General features: G+C 46.3%; 2 protein-coding genes across 3 annotated transcripts in view; one reads left to right on the forward strand and one right to left on the reverse strand.

The window, feature by feature from the left end:
* Positions 1–3,259: 3,259 nt before the first annotated feature.
* On the reverse strand, positions 3,260–13,048 carry LOC130293902 (protein kinase C theta type-like). Its single transcript, XM_056543145.1, has 2 exons — positions 12,306–13,048; positions 3,260–5,581 (listed from the first exon to the last, which is right to left on the reverse strand). Exons 1-2 carry the CDS (start codon positions 12,960–12,962, stop codon positions 4,706–4,708), a joined length of 1,533 nt encoding a protein of 510 aa, XP_056399120.1. The 5' UTR covers positions 12,963–13,048; the 3' UTR covers positions 3,260–4,705.
* The window catches only part of PERM1 (PPARGC1 and ESRR induced regulator, muscle 1), a 46,696-nt gene continuing 28,914 nt past the window's right edge, over positions 8,537–26,318 (forward strand). For both annotated transcript variants that reach the window (XM_056543147.1, XM_056543148.1), the window contains exon 1: positions 8,537–11,287. The gene's annotated coding sequence lies outside the window, so the exon portion shown is untranslated. The remainder of the gene's footprint in view (positions 11,288–26,318) is intronic.

A 26,318-nucleotide genomic window follows, 5' to 3' on the forward strand; every position in this document is an offset into this window, starting at 1 on the left:
CGGGCACAGAAGGAGGCACACTTAAGTACGCTGGCAATGCTATACGTGTGACTCTACCCTAAAGAGGTATTCTTCCTACAACACTTAGGGTACAATCACACGAGTGGACCCACAGCATATTTTATTCTGCAGATCTGATGCTGAAGGACCACTGCATGGTGGCTTTACATGTGCCTGCTTGGAGCAGACACACTGCGATGTGCGAGTTGCTGCGCATGCGAGGTGTACTCGCACTCATCGCGGCCGCTCCCCCTGCTCCATGAGCTAGGCCGAGAGCTGCAGCGATTTGCGGGTATAGTGTGCATGTGCGCTGCAAATCGCACATCGCAGTGTTTCTGCTCGTAGCTCTGCTCGTAATTGCAGCCCCCTCCTGCCTCTCAAAAATGGGGTGCTGAATCTCCCATAGGAAAAGATTGGCTATCTTTGGCAACAGGGCCGGCTCTCCCTATAGGCAAAATAGGCAGCCACCTAGAGCGCCCTCTTAATAGGGGGCGCCGATCTGCCAGCCACAAGAAAGTTAGACAATCAGCATCCAAACCACTTGCTCAGCCAGCAAAATGAGGAGGAGATTTGTTACAGTGTGTCTCCACAGTAGTGAGCTAATTACATGAGGAGGAGGTTTGTTACAGTGTCACCCCAGTAATAAGAAGAGTACATGAGGAGGATGTTTGCTACAGTGTCACCCCAGTAGTAAGGTAATTACATGAGGAGGAGGTTTGTTAAAGTGTGTGTCTCCAGTAGTAAGGCAGTTACATGAGGAGGAGGTTTGTTACAGTGTGTCACCCCAGCAGTAAGGTAATTACATGAGAAGGGGGCTTGTTACATTGTGTCACCCCAGCAGTAAGTTGTGGCAGGCCAATGGGTGGAGTCAAGGGCGGCAAAATTAGCTTTTTCCTAGGGTGACAAAAATCCTTGCACCAGCCCTGTTTGGCAGCATGTCCAATCCGTGACTGCAAAAAACACTTTTCAGGAGTGTGTGAGAGCTGGGTGACAGCCTCTGAGGTTGGGACTGTAATGGCGGCCATGTTGGTTGTCATCCTGCTTGTCCAGTAGACTATTCCTATGGGATCTTTCCATGTGGACACTTCTCTACCGGGAATTTCCCTTCTTCACGAATGTTGCTCTGATACTCTTCTGGTGTGGATGTTCTCATAACAGGAGCCTCCATAAGGCTGGAATTCCACTGAGGTTTTTTTTTGTTGCAAAAACGCCATTAAAAATGCCAATTTTCCCGCATGGCGTTTTTTTCAGTGAAACGCCACGTCCAGATGTTAGCTGCAAGTCAATAGTAAACTGCAAAATGCCAGATTCACTTGGCGTTTTTCAGTTTGGCGGTTTTTTAATCCTTTTGGCGTTTTTCAGCAATTTCTGGCTCAGAGGCTGAATTTTCAAAACGCCCGACCAAACCTAGTTTGGCGTTTTTTGCCCTGAAATTGTGGCGTTTTCCTCCCATAGAAGTCTATGGAAGAGCAAAAACACCAAGAAAAACACCATATTGGTTTTAAATTTTGCGTTTTTGCAGGCGGTTTATATTCTTTTTTGGACTTTAGCGATCCCAAAAAAATATGGAGATACCTTTTTTATTAAAATTTTGTAGGGTACCATAAAAACATTTTATAAAAAAGAAACAGTAGTGATGGAAAAAATTGTATCTAACGAAATTTATATTTTTATTACGAAATGTTTATTCATTTTTAAACAGGGATCAATTTATGTGGGCGGGTAAAAATGTAGCCGACAATAATAAAAATGTAGTGTGTGTGTGTGTGTTTTTCACTTAATTTTTTTACATTTTTTTTTAGGTAGTACTACTATTCCCAGCATGGAACACACTGTTCCATGATGGGAGTAGTAGTACCTGTACTAATTGACAGATCGCCCATTGCGATCCTCCTGTATAATGTATAGATGCTGCGGCTGCTCTTCTATGGTCCCCTGCACTGCTGTATATATACACATATTCATATTTCCTGCAGAGAGCTGTGATTGGCCAGATGGTTCCAGCCAATCACAGCTCTCTGTGAGAAATCGGAATGTGTATATATACGGCGTGCAGGGGACCATAGGAGAGCATCCATACATTATACCGGAGGATCTTTCCTACTACTACTACTCCCAACGTGGAGCACACTCTGCTCCATGCTGGGAGCTGTAGTACCTGCATTAATAGACAGATCGCAGCAGGTGTCAGAAGTTACACTCGCTGTGATCTGTCTATTAATGCAGGTACTACAGCTCCCAGCATGGAGCAGAGTGTGCTCCATGTTGGGAGTAGTAGTACTTGCAGTTAAGGACACATCACAGCGGGTGTCACTACTGACACCCACTGTGATCATCCTGTCTATAGCTCTGCACCATACCCCGGGCCGGCCACTCATTCATTCATCTTTTCCTCAGAGCTGTGATTGGCTGCAACCATCCAGCCAATCACAGCTCTGGGTGGAAAATATGAACGGCAAGTGATGTGAATAGAGCAGAGATGTGAGCGCTGTATAGAGCCGCTCCGCTTCTCTGCTATATAATGGATGATCACATCGGGTGTCAGACTGACACCCGGGGCAATATGTCTATAGTACAGGTACCACTACTCCCAGCATGGAACAGTGTGTTCCATGCTGGGAGTAGTAGTACTACATAAAAAATAAAAAAAATAAAAAGTTAAACACACACACACACTTTATTAAAAAAAATTATAAAAATGTTGTTATAAAAAATAAACATTTAGTTAAATACATTTTTACATCCCTATTTTGGTACCCAACTATGTTGTAAAAAAAAATAAAAAAAATAGGCAAAAGTGGCCAAAAACGGCAAATGCCACACAAAGGTAAAAACGCCAGAAAAAACGCAAAAACACATCACTTCATGTGCACCGTTTGATCTGAATAAACCACTATTAAGGGTGAGTGCTGCGCTGTCATATTTCTCTCTATAAAGATCTATTACTCCATGAAGCATCCTCCACTGTGTTCTCATTCTAGGCAATTCTCCATGACCTAAATATACCCCAACTCTGACTTGCACTGATAAATTGTAACAAACCCTCGCTTGTTATATTACCATAAAAGTTTTTGCTGGGTTTAGAAAAAGAATCTTACAAACGATCTATTAGGGGATTAAAGATGGGTAATAGATGGGGGTCCCTCATTCAGGATCCCCATCAATTAGTCAGAATGGAGAGAGGCTACTAGCAGCGTCAATACAACATTTATTAGATTGACGTCCAGTGAAAATAAAGACAAGTACAACCATGTAGGGGGTAAAAAAAGAGTTTATTTATAGGGATAGGGGGGACAATAATAAACAAGATACTATTATACTATTATATATGTGTATGTGTAAGTTAGTGGTCTGTTGTACTGAACCGTCCTCGGACGTGTTGATCCAGAGGAAGGCGAAAACCCCCTGTAAGGAAAGAGCCAATTGTCCTTATTACCGGGGGGGGGGGGGGAATTCCTTCTCGACCCCAAATATGGCGGTCAGAATAAATCCCAGGATCAAAAGCTGGAACCAAACCGGAGAAAGGGGGGTAAATGAATTTAAATTATAAATATTTTTTAGTTATACATGTTTCTAATAGTCTATTGGCAAGTCTAGTAGTCTAATGTTTATGTTTGGGTCAAATACATTTTTAAGATAAAAAAAATATATAAATGTATATTTGTTTATCAATTTTTTTGAATTAGTTTTGTTACTAAGAGGGTAAATTCTGATGTTATTATGCTAAACCTATTTATGGCTATGTTGATCCAGAGGAAGGCGAAAACCCCCTGTAAGGAAAGAGCCAATTGTCCTTATTACCGGGGTGGGGTGGGGGGGGTAATCCTTCTCGACCCCAAATATGGCGGTCAGAATAAATCCCAGGATCAAAAGCTGGAACCAAACTGGAGAAAGGGGGGTAAATTAATTTAAATTATAAATATTTTTTAGTTATACATGTTTCTAATAGTCTATTGGCAAGTCTAGTAGTCTAATGTTTATGTTTGGGTCAAATACATTTTTAAGATAAAGATAAAAAAATATATATAAATGTATAAATGTTTTTTTGAATTAGTTGTGTTACTAAGAGGGCAATGTCTGATGTTATTATGCTAAACCTATTTATGGCTATATTGATCCAGAGGAAGGCGAAAACCCCCTGTGAGGAATGAGCCAATTGTCCAAAAATCAGGGGGAAAAATTCCTTCCCGACCCCAAATATGGCGATCAGAATAAATCCCTGGATCGAGCCAACATGTCCCCTATCTGTGGTCTGTGTCTATGTGTGTGCGCCTATCCCTATCGTGTAGTGTGTGTGGTGAGTGCAGTACTTACCCGGCCTGTGCTTGGATGGGTTCAGGGATAATATCCGCCACTCAGCACCGCAGGATTACAACATGCGGCTATTGTTCCTGAACTTACCAGATGGAATCTAAGCACAGGCCGCTCCTGGGGGCGTAGAGGATCTTCCGGCTGCAGTGATGTCAGATGCCAGCCCGGGACTGGAGGATGCCAGGTAAAGGGCCTGGGGCAGCAACACAATGGCATGGTATGGCCTAAAGATTCTAAAGATGGTTCTAGAGCAGTCGAGGTAACAGCAGCAGAGACATGAGGCCTGGATCAGGAGGCCAGAGGTTCTGAGCAGTAGGCGCGGTGTCCTCAGAGTCCAGATCCACCTATGGATAAGTGAAGAACATGTGGTGATAGTTATCCCAAGAGGAGGTTCTTACTGGGCCCAGCTTGGTGACGTATAATTGAATCCGGTCCCATGGTGGGGGTTCTCTGTGTCCTCCGGCCACTGCAGATGGTGATTTTGCAGAACTGTCCCAAACGGCTTGCATGGTGGCTTGGCTCTCCTCTCTTCCAGTTCCTCCCAGCGAATGGTGGAAAAGAATGGATGCTTCTGGATGTTTCTACGCACCCCCAGGCGCTTATCGGGATTCTTGCGCAGAAGTTGACTGATGAGATGTTCAATAGCAGCATCCATCCCGGGTGGAAGTTTTGGCTCCTTTCTGGTGATGGCTTTGAAAACCTTCTGCTTGCTGTGGCCGATGAAAAATGGGAAGCGTCCTGTCGCCATCCTGCACAACACAATCCCAAGGCTCCACCAGTCAACGGCTGTGTAATACTCTTGTCCTAGAAGCACTTCAGGGGCCATGTAGTAGAATGTTCCTGTCACTCCATCAATCTTACTGGAGGCTGTGACTCCATCTTGTGCCAGGCCCAGGTCAATGATCCGGATGTGGCCTTCTGCATCCAACATGATGTTCTCTGGCTTGAGGTCTCTGTGGACGATGTTCTGTCCATGGAGGAACTGGAGGCCGCATACCATCTCTGCTGCGTAGAACCTTATGTTGTTGATGTCCAGGTAGCAGCAAATCCTGATCAAATCCTCCAGACTGCCGCCGGACAGGTACTCCGTGATGAAGTATGCGCGCTCCAGAGACTGATGTGCGGCATAAAGGTGGCATAGAAATGGACAGTCTCGGGCTGCCAGAAGTATCCGCTGCTCTCTCTTGATGGTTCCCTCGTTGTCCTCTCGTCTGTTGATGATCTTTATGGCCATGTAGGTGTCTTGGCCAGGGACTGATGCCAGGACCACCTGTGGAAAACAAATGGAAGACGCTCATTAGAAGACATCATAAGGTTGATATTGATCAGTGTTTCTCAAGCTCGGTCCTCAAGACCCCCAATAAGTCATGTTTTCTGGATTTCCTTTAGTCTTTCACAGGTGATACAATTATGGTCAGTGAATCAGGAATCACCACAATAATATCACCTGTAGAAGATTAAGGAAATCATGAAAACAAAAGTTTTGGGGGTCTTGAGGAACGTGCTTGATAAACATTGATATAGATGGAGGAGGGGGGCTGTTTATGGGTGGACTGAGTGGTGGGTCAGTTAGATAGCACCCAGGAACCTTCAGCCTAGGAAAACTGCAAGAAAGAGCTATAATGACCTGTAAATCCCCCTTTTTAGCAACAATCGTCTCTCCCAAAGTTTCCTGCAGCTGCAAATGCTGTAAGTTTTGTTCACCAATTGGATACCTGGCAGGTTTGGTGGCGGAATCCTGGTGGAATCCAGTCCGCAAGATGGAGCCGGCCAATGCAATGCTATAAAGGGGCGTTCAGTGCCCAATGGTGATGGCGATGTGATTAAATCTAAATTCATTCGGCTAATAGTGGAGATCAGACCTGCCATTCAGGTGCGCAGAAGCAGTAGATAGAAATGTTACACGCACGTTCAGACAGCACTTTGAATCATTTATGCGTTTGCACTCTAATTAGTTGAGGCTCAATAAGTACAAAAGTGATAAGTATATGTTGCGCATGTTCAAACAGCCTTATGGATGCATAGGCAAAATAAATACAAATAAGGATATGCAATATATTAGGGAAACAGGTTGGCGTTTGCGAACTGCACATACATCCATAATAATATGAATATTTACCAATTTAATTGGCAGAAAAAGACCATTGTGCACATGTGTAAAGTGGGAGGAGATCATATGAGTATCAGGTATATACTCTGTACACCTGTCTATAATGCAGTTATATAACAGTAGATGTTACAGCTATTACATAAGAGCTAACACAATCTATGAGAATAGAACAGAGGGGAACTTGTGCCAAGTGTAACGAATTGTAATATTAAAAAGTGTATTAAAAAGATAAAAAAAATTAAATGTAAACAAAATTTAGGAAATGTTGAACAGCTTATCCACCATCTAAAAAGGTAGCATAAAGAAAAATAACGAATGGTGTAAAAGACAAAAACCTTGATCCCAAGTGTGAAAGTGATTCATAGAGGTGGATGAAGAATGGGAATAGAGTGCGGGAATAGCACTAGGCGAATGTCACTGAATATCAGGCGGTGCACTGTGGTTATGTAGTAGTTGTCGGAGTTGTATGTTGATTGTAAAGCTAGGCTCCGACCTCCACAGCTCCCAGATTAGGTACCAAGGGGAACAAAGAAAAATGAATAGAAAAATACTATAAAATTAGTCCACTATGTGGTATTGCACTTTTCACGGAATTAATGGGTCCAACATGAGAAATAGTCTTAAAAATAGGCAGAAGTCCCTACAATAATGATGGGTCCAGAAAACAAAATAGTATCCTCATCGAGAAAGAGGACAAGAATGGATCATCAGGAGGCATCAATGGGGGTATTTATTAGATAGTAATAATACAGGGAATTCCAGAGGGTTCATTTCCTTTATCGCCTAACTCTATGAATGCATTGAACAATGGATAGACATGTCTTTGAGTTGGTTGGGATCAGTGTAGTTCTCATCTTCCGGTCCAAATAGGTTTCTGTAAGATTGTATTGAAACCAAAGAAATCCATGGATATCCATGGATAACTAAAAGAGAAGCATTTTTTTTTTTTTTTTTACTAAGACCCGGGGAACATGCTCTCGAATCACCCAAAGTGCAAGCGTGTTACACAAAAAAAATGTGCAAAAAGGATGCAGTCTATTACAAGCCCTTCTCCTATAGTTGAGAGGCCCCCCAACAACCCTTACCCTTCGCCTCCGGACCAAAAGGTACCTGCGAGGTTGCAGGTTCAATGTCCCTTTTTGCCGAAGCTATTAAGCAACCACAAATGCTCCCTGCATCCCCCTTAGCGTTAGCCAAGGTATCTACCCACAGAGACGATAACAGTCGGTACCCTGCCGATGCAGGAGTACCCAGGGTTTTTGCAAGGAGGTGCAGAATCTAATGGCCACACACACCTCCCCTAGACCGCTAGGAGGAACAACCAGAAAGGCTACCGCATCCTAAAAATCTTGTGGACACACAACACGCAAAAAGTGTCACAGTGACAAAAAAGGAAATAAATAAGTGAATGTGTGCAGATATGCTGTCCAGACATCCGGCCAGATCTATAAAAAAATTTCTGATCCTAGCCAGTAGGCCGGAAATCAAGAGGTGAGTGCTACAAGGTGAAAAGTTTATGGTTCCAGTGCTTCCACTCAGTGCGCCAATACTCCCAGTGAGTTTCAGCACCTCAGGGTCACCACTCCCCAAGGCACTAAAGTACCTCGGCTCTAGACCCTCTCAGCCTCATGGCAAGACCCTGAGGAAACAGGTCACGTCGGGGCAGCAGTCGAGCTGTTTCCTCAGAACCAGCCCGGGAACACTCTGGTACACCTGACCCCTCCATGCCTGACCCCTCCATGCAGCACCCATCCCCACCAGCCCAATACCGGCACTTCGTGTCACCGGCTGAAACTGATAAGAACAGATACTACACTTGATCGAGAAGGCCGAGAAGCGACCCCCACAGCTCCCAGATTAGGTACCAAGAGGAACAAAGAAAAATGAATAGAAAAATACTATAAAAATAGTCCACTATGTGGTATTGCAGTTTTCACAGAAATCATGGGGACAACATGATAAATAGTCTTAAAAAGTGGCAGAAGTCCCTACAGTAATGATGGGTCCAGAAAACAAAATAGTATCCTCATCAAGAAAGGATCGATCATCAGGAGGCATCAATGGGGGTATTTATTAGATAGTATAAATACAGGGAATCCCAGAGGGTTCACTTACTTTATCTCCTAACTCTATGAATGCATTGAACAATGCATAGACATGTCTTTGAGTTGGTTGGGATCAATGTAGTTCTCATCTTCTGGTCCAAATAGGTTTCTGTAAGATTGTGTTGAATCCATAGAAATCCATGTATGGATAACTAAAAGAGAAGCATTGAAGGGGACAAAATTCAAGGACTTTATTCCACAGAAGACTGGGTGCTTTTCACATTCTGGTCCGGTCACACACCTGTAGAGTCAGGTGGATACCTCACCTGGTTGCACCGTGGATGATGTGTTACTAGGGTTGCCACCTTCCGGTATTTTACTAGCACAGCTGCCATTTTGGCCACCCTGATGGTATTTTTATATTAAAAATACCGGCAATGCAATGACCAGTATTTATCCAACCAAGCATCCAACTCCCGGAAAGTTGCACCATAAACTATACCAGTGTTTTCCAACCAGAGCACCTCCAGCTGTTGCAAAACTACAACTTCTTGCATGCCCGGACAGCCAACGGCTGTCCAGGCATGCTGGTAGTTGTAGTTTCGCAACAGCTGGAAGCACCCCTGGCTGGTTAACACTGACTTGTACTATATACTACTGTACCGTTCAACATGCTGGGAGTTGTAGTTTTTGTTTGGGCCAGTTGCTGAGCCCCAGGCTGTATGGGGGCAAGCTGGGAGTTCTAGTTAGTAGCTAACTGCAACTCTTGAATTTAATAATAAAAAAAAGTGATCAAAAAGTCAAATGGAAACAAAAATGGTCCTGTTAAAAACTACAGACCGGGGCACAAAAAATGAACCTCATACAGGCCATTATAAGGAGAAATAAAAAAGTTATAGGGGTCAGAATAGGACAAAATTTCCACCCGCATATGTGTATCATGTGATCTCACGCATATATAATTAATCATGCAAATGAGCATGGCTGGTATATATTTTTTTTGCAAGAAAGGTGGCAACCCTATGTGTCACATGTGGGTCATATAAAGTAAGTGGTGTGGGGATCCTACAAGTTTTCCTCGGTCCACCCCCAGGAATATCCAGGCCAGTTACCCCAATTTAACTGGACTACAAAAGGGTTCAACCAAGGAAAACAAAGGTAAAATATACATAATAAGCACCATCTGACCGCCAAGTAATGCATAAAAGAAAGAAAATGTGCAAAGAAAAACAAATACAACAGAGCATACAGAGATATAGGGCAAGGAAAAACCAGACAATAATGAATAGAGAACCGTAATCCCATAGGGGGAAACTCTTTTGTTGCACTTTATGATTGGATTTATATTTGGAATCCTATATATATTACATGTGAAGAGAGATTATTATTTATTACCTGCGGTATTGGAGGAACAATTTACAGCGATATAATATCACCACACTTTTATCCATTTACTTTATATTATTGAGTATTCCCGTGCCCATTATAAAGACCTGTGTAGAGGAAGAGCAGTGCAGTTCCCATAGCAACCAGTTTGCTTCTTTTATTTTTCAGAGGCCTTTTTAAATTGGTTGCTAGGGGCAACTGCATCGCTCTTCCTCTGCACAGGTCTTAATAAATCCCCCCCTATATGTACTCTTTACACACTGCTCCAGAAGACCCCGCTGCACCTTCTATTCTCCCTGGGTCTGGTTTCCTGCACCCACACCATCTTGGGCATCCCAACTTCCATCTGCCAGGACACAGTACATGGAGGTGCCCCAAGGGATCCGTTCACACCTTATACCAAGTGTAGGCCCTTCAAGGAGTCTTATATGGGTTTGCATAACCACTAAAGCCATCAGGGACATATTATTGTGGGACTACAAGTACCAGCAGACCCACCTTACCACAACACTGCATGTATGGATAACGAAAAGAGAAGCATTGAAGGGGACAAAATTCAAGGACTTTATTCCACAGAAGACTGGGTGCTTTTCCCATTCTGGTCCTGGTCCGGTGACACACCTTGTAGAGTCAGGGGGATACCTCACCTGGTCGCACCGTGGATGATGCGTCACTAGGGTTGCCACCTGGCCGGTATTTTGGCCACCTTGACAGTATTTTAATATTAAAAATACCGGCAATGCAATGACCGGTATTTATCCAACCAATCCTCCAACTTCCGGAATGTTGCACCATATACTATACCAGTGTTTCCAAACCAGAGCACCTCCAGCTGTTGCAAAACTACAACTTCTTGCATGGGCATGCTTGGAGTTGTAGTTTTGCAACAGCTGGAGGCACCCCTGGTTGGTAAACACTGACCTATACTATATACTACTGTACCGTTCAACATGGTGGAAGTTGTAGTTTTTGTTTGGGCCAGCTGCTGAGCTGCAGGCTGTATCAAGGCATGCTGGGAGTTGTAGTTAGTAGCTAACTGCAACTTTTGAATTTAATTTAAAAAAAAGAAGCGATCAAAAAGTCACAGCGAAACAAAAATGATCCTGTTAAAAACTACAGACCCGGGCACAAAAATGAGCCTCATACAAGCCCTTAAAAGGAGAAATAAAAAAGTTATAGGAGTCAGAATAGGACAAAATTCCCCCCACATATTTGTATCATGTGATGTCACGCATATATAATTAATGATGCAAATGAGCATGGTCGGTATTTTTCTCTTGCAAGAATGGTGGCAACCCTATGTGGCACATGTGGGTCATACAAAGTAAGTGGTGCGGGGATCCTACAAGTTTTCCTCGGTCCACCCCCAGGAATAACCAGGCCAGTTAGCTCAATTTAACTGGACTACAAAAGGGTTCAACCAAGGAAAACAAAGGTAAAATATACATAATAAGCACCATCTGCCCCCTAAGTAATGCATAAAAGAAAGAAAATGTGCAAAAAAAAAACAAATACAACAGAGCATACAGAGATATAGGGCAAGGAAAAACCAGACAATAATGTATATATACCGTAATAGTACCATAATATATACCATAATAATACCGTAATCCCATAGGGGGAAACTCTTTTGTTGCACTTTATTATTGGATTTATATTTGGAATCCTATATATATAACATGTGAAGAGATATTGGGGAAGATTTATCAAAACTTGTGCAGAGGCAAAGTGGTCCAGTTGCCCATAGCAACCAATCAGCTTTCTTCTTACATTCTTAACAAGGCCTCTGAAAAATGAAAGAAGCAACCTGATTGGTTGCTATGGGCAACTCAGCAACTTTCCTTTCCACAGGTTTTGATAAATCTCCCCCATTATTATTTATTACCTGCGGTATTGGAGGAACAATTTACAGCGATATAATATCAGCACATGGGAACTTTTATTAATTTTACTTTTATTATTGAGTATTCCCGTGCCCATTATGAAGACCTGTGTAGAGGAAGAGCAGTGCAGTTCCCATAGCAACCAGTTTGCTTCTTTTATTTTTTAGATTGTTTGCTATGGGCAACTGCACCGCTCTTCCTCTGCACAGAACTTAATAAATCCCCCCTATATGTACTCTTTACACACTGCTCCAGAAGACCCCGCTGCACCTTCTCTTCTCCCTGCGTCTGGTTTCCTGCACCCACACCATCTTGGGCATCCCAACTTCCATCTGCCAGGACACAGTACATGGAGGTGCCCCAAGGGATCCGTTCACACCTGATACCAAGTGTAGGCCCTTCATGGAGTCTTATATGGGTTTGCATAACCACTTTAGAAATTAGGGACATATTATTGTGGGACTACAAGTACCAGCAGACCCACCTTACCACAACACTGCAAGCCCCCACACAATACATATGCAGCCTAAAATGGCTGATAACAGAAAACAAGATGGAGATAGAACTTACTTTGCCGAAGTTGCCTCTACCCAGGACTTGGTGGAGGTTGTAGCGGCTGATGGAAAGCCTGGGGTAGGGACCCGATGTTCCTTGGCTGCTCCCAGGTGTTGGCTCCTCATCCTCTGATCCTCCATTCTCGTCTCCTCTCCTCCTCTTGACTCCATCCTCGCCTTCCTCTTCCCTCTTCCTCTTGCCTTCGCTCTTCCTCTTCTCCTCCTTGCCATCTTCTTTATGTTCAGTAGACACCATTCCAGGTGTTGGCTCCTCATCCTCTGATCCTCCATCCTCGTCTCCTCTCCTCCTCTTGACTCCATCGTCGCCTTCCTCTTCCCTCTTCTTCTTCTTCTTCTCCTCCTTGCCATCTTCTCCATGTCCAGTGGACGCCATCCCAGGTGTTGGCTCCTCATCCTCCGATCCTCTGTCGTCGTCTCCTCTCCTTCTCTTGACTCCATCCTTGCTTTCCTCTTCCCTCTTCCTCTTCTCCTCCTCGCCATCCTCTCCATGTCCAGTGGTCGCCATCCCAGGTGTTGGCTCCTCATCCTCTGATCCTCCATCGTCCTCTCTCCTACTCTTGACTCCATCCTCGCCTTCCTCTTCCCTCTTCCTCTTCCCCTCGCTCTTCCTCTTCTCCTCCTCGCCATCTTCTCCATGTCCAGTGGACGCCATTTCCGCAGTTCTCCTTCAGTCTGTAGACCTCGGTCCAGTCACGTCGGTCGCCAGCAGAGAGTAAACGGCAGTTGGTCGTGTGCAGGTGATGTCATCGGCCATGAGATGCTCTGGTGGCACCTGCCTGACACTGGCCCTGTAGACCTGCTCTGCCATATACAATGTGATGTGGGCATCATGAAGGACATCTAGGGATGACCTTAGGTTGGTTGCTACCCTGTGCAGTTTGATGGACTTTATGATGGACCACAGTGGTCTCCAAACTGTGGACCTCCAGGTTTTGCAAAATTACAACTCCCAGGCTTGTTGGGAGTTGTAGTTTTGCAATATCTGGAGGTCCACAGTTTTGAAACCAATGGATTTAGGCCCCTATTATGATCCTTGGGGTCCAAGCCCCTTGTGCCCTGGTGCAGCCCCTTGTGCCCCGGTCATGGTCTAAAGTCAAGAGTAACAATAATAATTCATGGGGGGTTCTTCAGTGTCTGGGGGTAGGTGGTGTAACTGCTAGTGGTATATATTGGCACAGTGGTTGTATTGGCGGCATATATATAGATCTATAGAGAGATAGAAATAAATATAGTGGATAAAACACTCACACTTGTGAGTATGTAAACCTATTCAGCAATATGTTCCTATTACAACTATTCCTGTAAATCTGCTGCACACACAGCACCAGATATGATGTATAGCAGCAGTACCCAACGGGCTGACCGTGGTCCAGATCCAGACCATGACTGCCAGACATCCGAACCACTAGCCAGCTCTCCCCTCATTCATTTGTACTGGTGTCTAAGAAACTCTACGGGGCATTTATTAAAAGTGTACTTGGTCTTTGTTCACTGTAGATTTAAAAAAGTTGCAGGCAAAGTGGCGTTTATGCGCCAAATTTATCAAATGGTGTATGGACGTTGTTGATTGCCCACTGAACTGCTCAGCTTTAATGTCGCATAGCAGTGGCTGCCGTGCGTCAATTCTATTAAAAGTCACATGGACCCTAATACAATTGCCGCATGGTTGGGCAGGGTTGAATTGCCCTGTGATTTCTTCTAAATATGGTCCGTGCACATGATAAATTAGTGACCACTGCACAAAGTTATCTAAATCAGATCAGTTCGTGGTAATAAAAATTAAACGTTCTAAATGAAATGTTGCAGGAAAAGCCACACGGAACCTGCGACAAATTTAGACAAAAAAACCTGTCTAAATTTCTTGATAAATTCCCCCTCTTTGTTCTCTGCCTGGCGCTTCTTCTCTGATGCAGTCAGCGTGATGATTTAACTGAACAGTTCATAGGGGGCATAGGGGCACAGTACATGGGGGAATTGTGGTGCAGGTCATAGAGGCATAGTTGCATATTTATTGGGGCCATAGTGGTACAGTTCATAGGGGTATGGTGGCACAGTACATTTTAAAATATTGGTACAGTTCATCGGGGTGCAATGGCACAGCTTATGGTGGCATAGTGACATAGTTTAAGGGGGGATAGTGGCACAGTACATGGGAGCATAATGCCACAGTTCATGTGGGCATAATGGCTCAGTACATGGAGGCATAGTGGCACAATACATTGGGGCATAGTGTCACAGTACATGGGGGCATAGTGACACAGTTAATGGGAACAAAGTGGCACAGTTTAAGGGGCATAGTGGTGTAGTACATAGGGGCATAATGGCACAGTTCATGGGCGCATAATGGCACAGTTCCTGTGGGCATAGTGGTGTAATGTCCCAGTACAGGATAAGGTCCTGCACTACACTTAGGCCCTGTCAGGTTGAGTCACTCAGTGACCTGGGGGCTCTTCCGCAGTGTCTCCCCTGCTGTTACTTCAATGTTATTTATTGTACTATATGTATAGTCAGTATACTAAGGTATAGAAAGTATAAAGGACCTTTGGACGACTAATGTAATTGTCTAAAGGACCTGTGAGATGTTACATGTTACGCTCACATGATGTTATCACATGTTACCCAGAGAGCACCAGATTAACACATGACCTGCAGCTTGACCTATGGGCTTCTAGTACAGTCCCCCTTTATAAGGAAGGGATGTGCTGCAATCTGCCGCTTTGGGCTCTTCTACCATCACTCTTGCTGAGGAACAGTGGAGACCAGATGTCTCAGTGCTAGTGTCCAGCTACCTGGAAGGCCTCAAATCTACAGTCACTTCCAGTAAGTCAAGTCTATGTCTGCTGTCACTACCTACAGTCCAGTCAAGCCTAAAGTCAATTATCTAAAGTTTATTACAGGTACAACCGATCCCAGCAAACTGTGAGGTCCTTCTGTGTTCAGGGCACCTCTCTGGGATTCTCGCTGAGCTGTAGAGACTATAACAACTGTCTGACCTCAGCAAAGCCTCTGTTAAACCATAACCTGGTTGTGGGCTCTCATTTCACTGCCTAGCCATTGCTATAGCTGAGATATCGTTTGTGTGGTTCCCGATACCCAAAGACCACTCTGGCGTCACGAACATTGGGGTTAATAACATAGCATCTGCCATATCCACCTACACCGCTACACCCCGTGGTTCCGCCATTCACCGTGGCTCACCACAGTGGCACAATACATAGGGACACAGTGGCACAGTACATGGGGGGTATACTGGCACAAAACATAGGGGCATAGTGGCACAGTATGTGGGGTATAGTGGCACAGTACATGGAGACATACTGGGGGCAACATGGGACGGCTTATGAGGACATAGTGGCACAGTTTATGGGGGCATTGTGGTTCAGTACATAGGGACATAATGGCACAGTTCATGGGGGGGCAGTGGCACAGCTTATGGGGGCATAGTGGCACAGTTTATGGGAACATAGTGGCACAGTTTATGAGGGCATAGTGGTTCAGTACATAGGGACATAATGGCACAGCATATGGGGGCATAGTGACACAGTACACAGGGGCATAGAGGCACACTTCATGAGGGCATAGTGGTACAGTTCATGGTTGCACAATGGCCCATCTCATGGGGGCATAATGGCACAGTTAATGGGACATTGTGGCACAGTTCTTGGGGGCATAGTGGTACAGTTCATGGGGGCAAAATAGCTGATCTCATGGGGGCATAATGGCACAGTTAATGGGGACATTGTGGCACAGTTAATGGGGACATTGTGGCACAGTCCATGGGGACATTGTGGCACAGTACATGGGGGCATAGTGGCTTATTACATGGGGGCATAGTGGCACAGTACATGGGGCATAGTGGTACAGTTCAAAGTAGGGCAAAATTGGCATGGGGGCATAGTGGCAGCATTCATTGTGGGGGCACAGACACGTCATTCATTGTTTTAAGGGACACAGAGGTACAATTATTCGCTACAGGGCACATTGTTTGGCAATATTATTTTGGAGGCACTGTGTGGAGCAGTATTAAACCGTGGGAACAGTGTGTGGCAGAAATATATTTAGGGGCACAGTGTGTGGAAGTATTATACCAAAGGCACGGTGTGTGGCAGTATTATACCAGGGGCACAGTGTGTGGCAGAATTATACCAGGAACACAGTGTGTGGCAGTACTATACCTGGGGCACAGCGTGTGGCAGTATTATACCAGGGGCACAGTGTATGACAATATTATACCTGGGGTACAATGTGTGGCAGTATTATACCAGAGGCACAGTGTGTGGCAGTATTATACCAGGGGCACAGTGTGTGGTAGTGTTATACCAGAGGCACAGTGTGTGGCAGTATTATACCAGGGGCGCAGTGAGTGGCAGTGTTATACCTGGGGCACAGTGTGTGGCAGTATTATACCTGGGGCACAGTGTGTGGCAGTATTATACCTGGGGCACAGTGTGTGGCAGTATTATACCTGGGGCACAGTGTGTGGCAGTGTTATACCAGAGGCACAGTGTGTGGCAGTATTATATCTGGGGCACAGTGATTGGCAGTATTATACCAGGGGCAAAGTGTGTGGTAGTGTTATACCAGAGTCACAGTGTGTGGCAGTATTATACCAGGGGCACAGTGTGTGGCAGTGTTATACCTCGGGCACAGTGTGTGGCAGTATTATACCAGGGGCACAGTGTGTGGCAGTATTATACCTGGGGCACAGTGTGTGGCAGTATTATACCTGGGGCACAGTGTGTGGCAGTGTTATACCAGAGGCACAGTGTGTGGCAGTATTATACCTGGGGCACAGCGATTGGCAGTATTCTACCTGGGGCACAGTGTGTGGCAGTATTATACCAGGGGCGCAGTGTGTAGCAGTATTTTACCTGTTGCGCAGTGTGGGGCAGTATTATACCAGGGGCACAGTGTGTGGCAGTATTATACCTGGGGAACAGTGTGTGGCAGTATTATACCTGGGGCACAGTGTGTGGCAGTATTATACCTGGGGCACAGTGTGTGGCAGTATTATACCTGGGGCACAGTGTGTGGCAGTGTTATACCAGAGGCACAGTGTGTGGCAGTATTATATCTGGGGCACAGCGATTGGCAGTATTATACCAGGGGCAAAGTGTGTGGTAGTGTTATACCAGAGTCACAGTGTGTGGCAGTATTATACCAGGGGCACAGTGTGTGGCAGTGTTATACCTGGGGCACAGTGTGTGGCAGTATTATACCAGGGGCACAGTGTGTGGCAGTATTATACCTGGGGCACAGTGTGTGGCAGTATTATACCTGGGGCACAGTGTGTGGCAGTGTTGTACCAGAGGCACAGTGTGTGGCAGTATTATACCTGGGGCACAGCGATTGGCAGTATTATACCTGGGGCACAGTGTGTGGCAGTATTATACCAGGGGCGCAGTGTGTAGCAGTATTATATCTGGGGCGCAGTGTGGGGCAGTATTATACCAGGGGCACAGTGTGTGGCAGTATTATACCTGGGGAACAGTGTGTGGCAGTATTATACCTGGGGAACAGTGTGTGCAGTATTATACCAGGGGCACAGTGTGTGGCAGTATTATACCTGGGGAACAGTGTGTGCAGTATTAAACCGTGGGAACAGTGTGTGGCAGAAATATATTTAGGGGCACAGTGTGTGGCAGTATTATACCAAAGGCACGGTGTATGGCAGTATTATACCAGGGGCACAGTGTGTGGCAGAATTATACCAGGAGCACAGTGTGTGGCAGTACTATACCTGGGGCACAGTGTGTGGCAGTATTATACCAGGGGCACAGTGTATGACAATATTATACCTGGGGTACAATGTGTGGCAGTATTATACCAGAGGCACAGTGTGTGGCAGTATTATACCAGGGGCACAGTGTGTGTTAGTGTTATACCAGAGGCACAGTGTGTGGCAGTATTATACCAGGGGCGCAGTGTGTGGCAGTGTTATACCTGGGGCACAGTGTGTGACAGTATTATACCTGGGGCACAGTGTGTGGCAGTATTATACCAGGGGCACAGTGTGTGGCAGTATTATACCTGGGACACAGTGTGTGGCATTGTTATACCAGAGGCACAGTGTGTGGCAGTATTATATCTGGGGCACAGCGATTGGCAGTATTATACCAGGGGCACAGTGTGTGGTAGTGTTATACCAGAGTCACAGTGTGTGGCAGTGTTATACCTGGGGCGCAGTGTGTGGCAGTGTTATACCTGGGGCACAGTGTGTGGCAGTATTATACCTGGGGCACAGTGTGTGGCAGTATTACACCTGGGGCACAGTGTGTGGCAGTGTTTTACCAGAGGGACAGTGTGTGGCAGTAATATATCTGGGGCACAGCGATTGGCAGTATTATACCAGGGGCACAGTGTGTGGTAGTGTTATATCAGAGTCACAGTGTGTGGCAGTATTATACCAGGGCCACAGTGTGGCAGTGTTATACCATGGGCACAGTGTGTGGCAGTATTATACCAGGTGCACAGTGTGTGGCAGTATTATACCTGGGGCACAGTGTGTGGCAGTATTATACCTGGGGCACAGTGTGTGGCAGTGTTATACCAGAGTCACAGTGTGTGGCAGTATTATACCAGGGGCACAGTGTGTGGCAGTGTTATACCTGGGGCACAGTGTGTGGCAATATTATACCAGGGGCACAGTGTGTGGCAGTATTATACCTGGGGCACAGTGTGTGGCAGTGTTGTAACAGAGTCACAGTGTGTGGCAGTATTATACCTGGGGCACAGCGCTTGGCAGTATTATACCTGGGGCGCAGTGTGGGGCAGTATTATACCAGGGGCACAGTGTGTGGCAGTATTATACCTGGGGAACAGTGTGTGGCAGTATTATACCTGGGGAACAGTGTGTGCAGTATTATACCAGGGGCACAGTGTGTGGCAGTATTATACCTGGGGAACAGTGTGTGCAGTATTAAACCGTGGGAACAGTGTGTGGCAGAAATATATTTAGTGGCACAGTGTGTGGCAGTATTATACCAAAGGCATGGTGTATGGCAGTATTATACCAGGGGCACAGTGTGTGGCAGAATTATACCAGGAGCACAGTGTGTGGCAGTACTATACCTGGGGCACAGCGTGTGGCAGTATTATACCAGGGGCACAGTGTATGACAATATTATACCTGGGGTACAATGTGTGGCAGTATTATACCAGAGGCACAGTGTGTGGCAGTATTATACCAGGGGCACAGTGTGTGGTAGTGTTATTCCAGAGGCACAGTGTGTGGCAGCATTATACCAGGGGTACAGTGTGTGGCAGTGTTATACCTGGAGCACAGTGTGTGGCAGTATTATACCTGGGGCACAGTGTGTGGCAGTATTATACCAGGGGCACAGTGTGTGGCAGTATTATACCTGGGGCACAGTGTGTGGCAGTGTTATACCAGAGGCACAGTGTGTGGCAGTATTATATCTGGGGCACAGCGATTGGCAGTATTATACCAGGGGCACAGTGTGTGGTAGTGTTATACCAGAGTCACAGTGTGTGGCAGTGTTATACCTGGGGCGCAGTGTGTGGCAGTGTTATACCTGGGGCACAGTGTGTGGCAGTATTATACCTGGGGCACAGTGTGTGGCAGTATTACACCTGGGGCACAGTGTGTGGCAGTGTTATACCAGAGGCACAGTGTGTGGCAGTATTATATCTGGGGCACAGCGATTGGCAGTATTATACCAGGGGCACAGTGTGTGGTAGTGTTATACCAGAGTCACAGTGTGTGGCAGTATTATACCAGGGGCACAGTGTGTGGCAGTGTTATACCTGGGGCACAGTGTGTGGCAGTATTATACCAGGGGCACAGTGTGTGGCAGTATTATACCTGGGGCACAGTGTGTGGCAGTATTATACCTGGGGCACAGTGTGTGGCAGTGTTATACCAGAGGCGCAGTGTGTGGCAGTATTATACCTGGGGCACAGCGATTGGCAGTATTATACCTGGGGCACAGTGTGTGGCAGTATTATACCAGGGGCGCAGTGTGTAGCAGTATTATACCTGGGGCGCAGTGTGTGGCAGTATTATACCAGGGGCACAGTGTGTGGCAGTATTATACCTGGGGAACAGTGTGTGGCAGTATTATACCTGGGGAACAGTGTGTGCAGTATTATACCTGGGGCACAGTGTGTGGCAGTATTATACCTGGGGCACAGTGTGTGGCAGTGTTATACCAGAGGCGCAGTGTGTGGCAGTGTTATACCTGGGGCACAGTGTGTGACAGTATTATACCTGGGGCACAGTGTGTGGCAGTATTATACCAGGGGCACAGTGTGTGGCAGTATTATACCTGGGGCACAGTGTGTGGCATTGTTATACCAGAGGCACAGTGTGTGGCAGTATTATATCTGGGGCACAGCGATTGGCAGTATTATACCAGGGGCACAGTGTGTGGTAGTGTTATACCAGAGTCACAGTGTGTGGCAGTGTTATACCTGGGGCGCAGTGTGTGGCAGTGTTATACCTGGGGCACAGTGTGTTTCAGTATTATACCTGGGGCACAGTGTGTGGCAGTATTACACCTGGGGCACAGTGTGTGGCAGTGTTCTACCAGAGGGACAGTGTGTGGCAGTAATATATCTGGGGCACAGCGATTGGCAGTATTATACCAGGGGCACAGTGTGTGGTAGTGTTATATCAGAGTCACAGTGTGTGGCAGTATTATACCAGGGCCACAGTGTGGCAGTGTTATACCATGGGCACAGTGTGTGGCAGTATTATACCAGGTGCACAGTGTGTGGCAGTATTATACCTGGGGCACAGTGTGTGGCAGTATTATACCTGGGGCACAGTGTGTGGCAGTGTTATACCAGAGTCACAGTGTGTGGCAGTATTATACCAGGGGCACAGTGTGTGGCAGTGTTATACCTGGGGCACAGTGTGTGGCAATATTATACCAGGGGCACAGTGTGTGGCAGTATTATACCTGGGGCACAGTGTGTGGCAGTGTTGTAACAGAGGCACAGTGTGTGGCAGTATTATACCTGGGGCACAGCGCTTGGCAGTATTATACCTGGGGCACAGTGTGTAGCAGTATTATACCTGGGGCGCAGTGTGGGGCAGTATTATACCAGGGGCACAGTGTGTGGCAGTATTATACCTGGGGAACAGTGTGTGGCAGTATTATACCTGGGGAACAGTGTGTGCAGTATTATACCAGGGGCACAGTGTGTGGCAGTATTATACCTGGGGAACAGTGTGTGCAGTATTAAACCGTGGGAACAGTGTGTGGCAGAAATATATTTAGTGGCACAGTGTGTGGCAGTATTATACCAAAGGCATGGTGTATGGCAGTATTATACCAGGGGCACAGTGTGTGGCAGAATTATACCAGGAGCACAGTGTGTGGCAGTACTATACCTGGGGCACAGCGTGTGGCAGTATTATACCAGGGGCACAGTGTATGACAATATTATACCTGGGGTACAATGTGTGGCAGTATTATACCAGAGGCACAGTGTGTGGCAGTATTATACCAGGGGCACAGTGTGTGGTAGTGTTATTCCAGAGGCACAGTGTGTGGCAGCATTATACCAGGGGTACAGTGTGTGGCAGTGTTATACCTGGAGCACAGTGTGTGGCAGTATTATACCTGGGGCACAGTGTGTGGCAGTATTATACCAGGGGCACAGTGTGTGGCAGTATTATACCTGGGGCACAGTGTGTGGCAGTGTTATACCAGAGGCACAGTGTGTGGCAGTATTATATCTGGGGCACAGCGATTGGCAGTATTATACCAGGGGCACAGTGTGTGGTAGTGTTATACCAGAGTCACAGTGTGTGGCAGTGTTATACCTGGGGCGCAGTGTGTGGCAGTGTTATACCTGGGGCACAGTGTGTGGCAGTATTATACCTGGGGCACAGTGTGTGGCAGTATTACACCTGGGGCACAGTGTGTGGCAGTGTTATACCAGAGGCACAGTGTGTGGCAGTATTATATCTGGGGCACAGCGATTGGCAGTATTATACCAGGGGCACAGTGTGTGGTAGTGTTATACCAGAGTCACAGTGTGTGGCAGTATTATACCAGGGGCACAGTGTGTGGCAGTGTTATACCTGGGGCACAGTGTGTGGCAGTATTATACCAGGGGCACAGTGTGTGGCAGTATTATACCTGGGGCACAGTGTGTGGCAGTATTATACCTGGGGCACAGTGTGTGGCAGTGTTATACCAGAGGCGCAGTGTGTGGCAGTATTATACCTGGGGCACAGCGATTGGCAGTATTATACCTGGGGCACAGTGTGTGGCAGTATTATACCAGGGGCGCAGTGTGTAGCAGTATTATACCTGGGGCGCAGTGTGTGGCAGTATTATACCAGGGGCACAGTGTGTGGCAGTATTATACCTGGGGAACAGTGTGTGGCAGTATTATACCTGGGGAACAGTGTGTGCAGTATTATACCTGGGGCACAGTGTGTGGCAGTATTATACCTGGGGCACAGTGTGTGGCAGTGTTATACCAGAGGCGCAGTGTGTGGCAGTGTTATACCTGGGGCACAGTGTGTGACAGTATTATACCTGGGGCACAGTGTGTGGCAGTATTATACCAGGGGCACAGTGTGTGGCAGTATTATACCTGGGGCACAGTGTGTGGCATTGTTATACCAGAGGCACAGTGTGTGGCAGTATTATATCTGGGGCACAGCGATTGGCAGTATTATACCAGGGGCACAGTGTGTGGTAGTGTTATACCAGAGTCACAGTGTGTGGCAGTGTTATACCTGGGGCGCAGTGTGTGGCAGTGTTATACCTGGGGCACAGTGTGTTTCAGTATTATACCTGGGGCACAGTGTGTGGCAGTATTACACCTGGGGCACAGTGTGTGGCAGTGTTCTACCAGAGGGACAGTGTGTGGCAGTAATATATCTGGGGCACAGCGATTGGCAGTATTATACCAGGGGCACAGTGTGTGGTAGTGTTATATCAGAGTCACAGTGTGTGGCAGTATTATACCAGGGCCACAGTGTGGCAGTGTTATACCATGGGCACAGTGTGTGGCAGTATTATACCAGGTGCACAGTGTGTGGCAGTATTATACCTGGGGCACAGTGTGTGGCAGTATTATACCTGGGGCACAGTGTGTGGCAGTGTTATACCAGAGTCACAGTGTGTGGCAGTATTATACCAGGGGCACAGTGTGTGGCAGTGTTATACCTGGGGCACAGTGTGTGGCAATATTATACCAGGGGCACAGTGTGTGGCAGTATTATACCTGGGGCACAGTGTGTGGCAGTGTTGTAACAGAGGCACAGTGTGTGGCAGTATTATACCTGGGGCACAGCGCTTGGCAGTATTATACCTGGGGCACAGTGTGTAGCAGTATTATACCTGGGGCGCAGTGTGGGGCAGTATTATACCAGGGGCACAGTGTGTGGCAGTATTATACCTGGGGAACAGTGTGTGGCAGTATTATACCTGGGGAACAGTGTGTGCAGTATTATACCAGGGGCACAGTGTGTGGCAGTATTATACCTGGGGAACAGTGTGTGCAGTATTAAACCGTGGGAACAGTGTGTGGCAGAAATATATTTAGTGGCACAGTGTGTGGCAGTATTATACCAAAGGCATGGTGTATGGCAGTATTATACCAGGGGCACAGTGTGTGGCAGAATTATACCAGGAGCACAGTGTGTGGCAGTACTATACCTGGGGCACAGCGTGTGGCAGTATTATACCAGGGGCACAGTGTATGACAATATTATACCTGGGGTACAATGTGTGGCAGTATTATACCAGAGGCACAGTGTGTGGCAGTATTATACCAGGGGCACAGTGTGTGGTAGTGTTATTCCAGAGGCACAGTGTGTGGCAGCATTATACCAGGGGTACAGTGTGTGGCAGTGTTATACCTGGAGCACAGTGTGTGGCAGTATTATACCTGGGGCACAGTGTGTGGCAGTATTATACCAGGGGCACAGTGTGTGGCAGTATTATACCTGGGGCACAGTGTGTGGCAGTGTTATACCAGAGGCACAGTGTGTGGCAGTATTATATCTGGGGCACAACGATTGGCAGTATTATACCAGGGGCACAGTGTGTGGTAGTGTTATACCAGAGTCACAGTGTGTGGCAGTGTTATACCTGGGGCGCAGTGTGTGGCAGTGTTATACCTGGGGCACAGTGTGTGGCAGTATTATACCTGGGGCACAGTGTGTGGCAGTATTACACCTGGGGCACAGTGTGTGGCAGTGTTATACCAGAGGCACAGTGTGTGGCAGTATTATATCTGGGGCACAGCGATTGGCAGTATTATACCAGGGGCACAGTGTGTGGTAGTGTTATACCAGAGTCACAGTGTGTGGCAGTATTATACCAGGGGCACAGTGTGTGGCAGTGTTATACCTGGGGCACAGTGTGTGGCAGTATTATACCAGGGGCACAGTGTGTGGCAGTATTATACCTGGGGCACAGTGTGTGGCAGTATTATACCTGGGGCACAGTGTGTGGCAGTGTTATACCAGAGGCGCAGTGTGTGGCAGTATTATACCTGGGGCACAGCGATTGGCAGTATTATACCTGGGGCACAGTGTGTGGCAGTATTATACCAGGGGCGCAGTGTGTAGCAGTATTATACCTGGGGCGCAGTGTGTGGCAGTATTATACCAGGGGCACAGTGTGTGGCAGTATTATACCTGGGGAACAGTGTGTGGCAGTATTATACCTGGGGAACAGTGTGTGCAGTATTATACCAGGGGCACAGTGTGTGGCAGTATTATACCTGGGGAACAGTGTGTGGCAGTATTATACCAGAGGCACAGTGTGTGGCAGTATTATACCTGGGGCACAGTGTGTGGCAGTATTATACCAGGGGCGCAGTGTGTGGCAGTATTATACCTGGGGCACAGTGGGTGGCAGTATTATACCAGAGGCACAGTTTGTTGACTACTCTGGTTTGATAAATATGGTCTCTGTCATGGTGCAAAAATAGTGATATAACCAACATATTGGTTGGTGGCACTGTATATAAGGTGATTTCTTGCTTGCACTGTATATGGAGGACTCTCTTAGTGGCACTGTATATGGAGGACTCTCTTAGTGACACTGTATATGGAGGATTCTCTTAGTGGCACCGTATATGGAGGACTCTCTTAGTTGCACTGTATATAGTTGACTCCCTTAGTGACACTGTATATGGAGGACTCTCTTAGTGGAACTGTATATGGAGGACTCTCTTAGTGGCACTGTTTATGGAGGATTCTCTTAGTGGCACTATATATGGGTGACACTCTTAATGACACTCTATATAGTGGACTCCCTTACTTACACTGTATATGGAGGACTCTCATAGTGACTCTGCATATGGATGACTCCCTTAGTGACACTGTATATGGAGGACTCTCATAGTGGCACTGTATATGGAGGACTCTCTCAGTGGCACTGTATGTGGAGGATTCCCTAAGGGGCTCTGAATATGTTCACATTAGAAAACACAGTAATTTTGATGGTTCCATTACACTCTAGGTGGCGGTGACCGGTGACTGCTGCTGGTGTAGAACACGGAAATATTAAATGATACAACCTTAAAGGGTTTATCCCAATATTAATAGTTATCTGGAACTTCCTGCTGCCATTCTTCCTGGGATAGTGTTTTCCAACCAGGATGCCTTCAGCTAATCCAAAACTACAACTAGGTGTGTTTTGGAAGTCCGTCAGAAGCATCGGTCAGCATCCCGCCAAAAACAGGATGCCGACATATACTGTATCGTAGCGCAGAGGGTGCCATTCATTTCAACGCATTCACTTGCAATAACTAGTGTTGCCACTAATTTGCGTAATTTTTATATATGCGTGACATCACAGGAAGTGATTTAGGAGATACAATACATATGTGACGGGAATTTTTTTTCTAAATCACGCCTAAATAAAAAAAAATAGATTTTTTTTTCTGGTATGCAAAGTGACTAAAAAATACACAATTCTTGACTCTGGTATATATTTTTTTTTACTTTACGCCATTGACCATATGATTTTATTAACATTATGGGGGAGATTTATCAAAACCTGTCCAG

Source organism: Hyla sarda, chromosome 10, assembly GCF_029499605.1.
Source record: "Hyla sarda isolate aHylSar1 chromosome 10, aHylSar1.hap1, whole genome shotgun sequence".
NCBI classification, from domain to species: Eukaryota; Metazoa; Chordata; class Amphibia; order Anura; family Hylidae; genus Hyla; species Hyla sarda.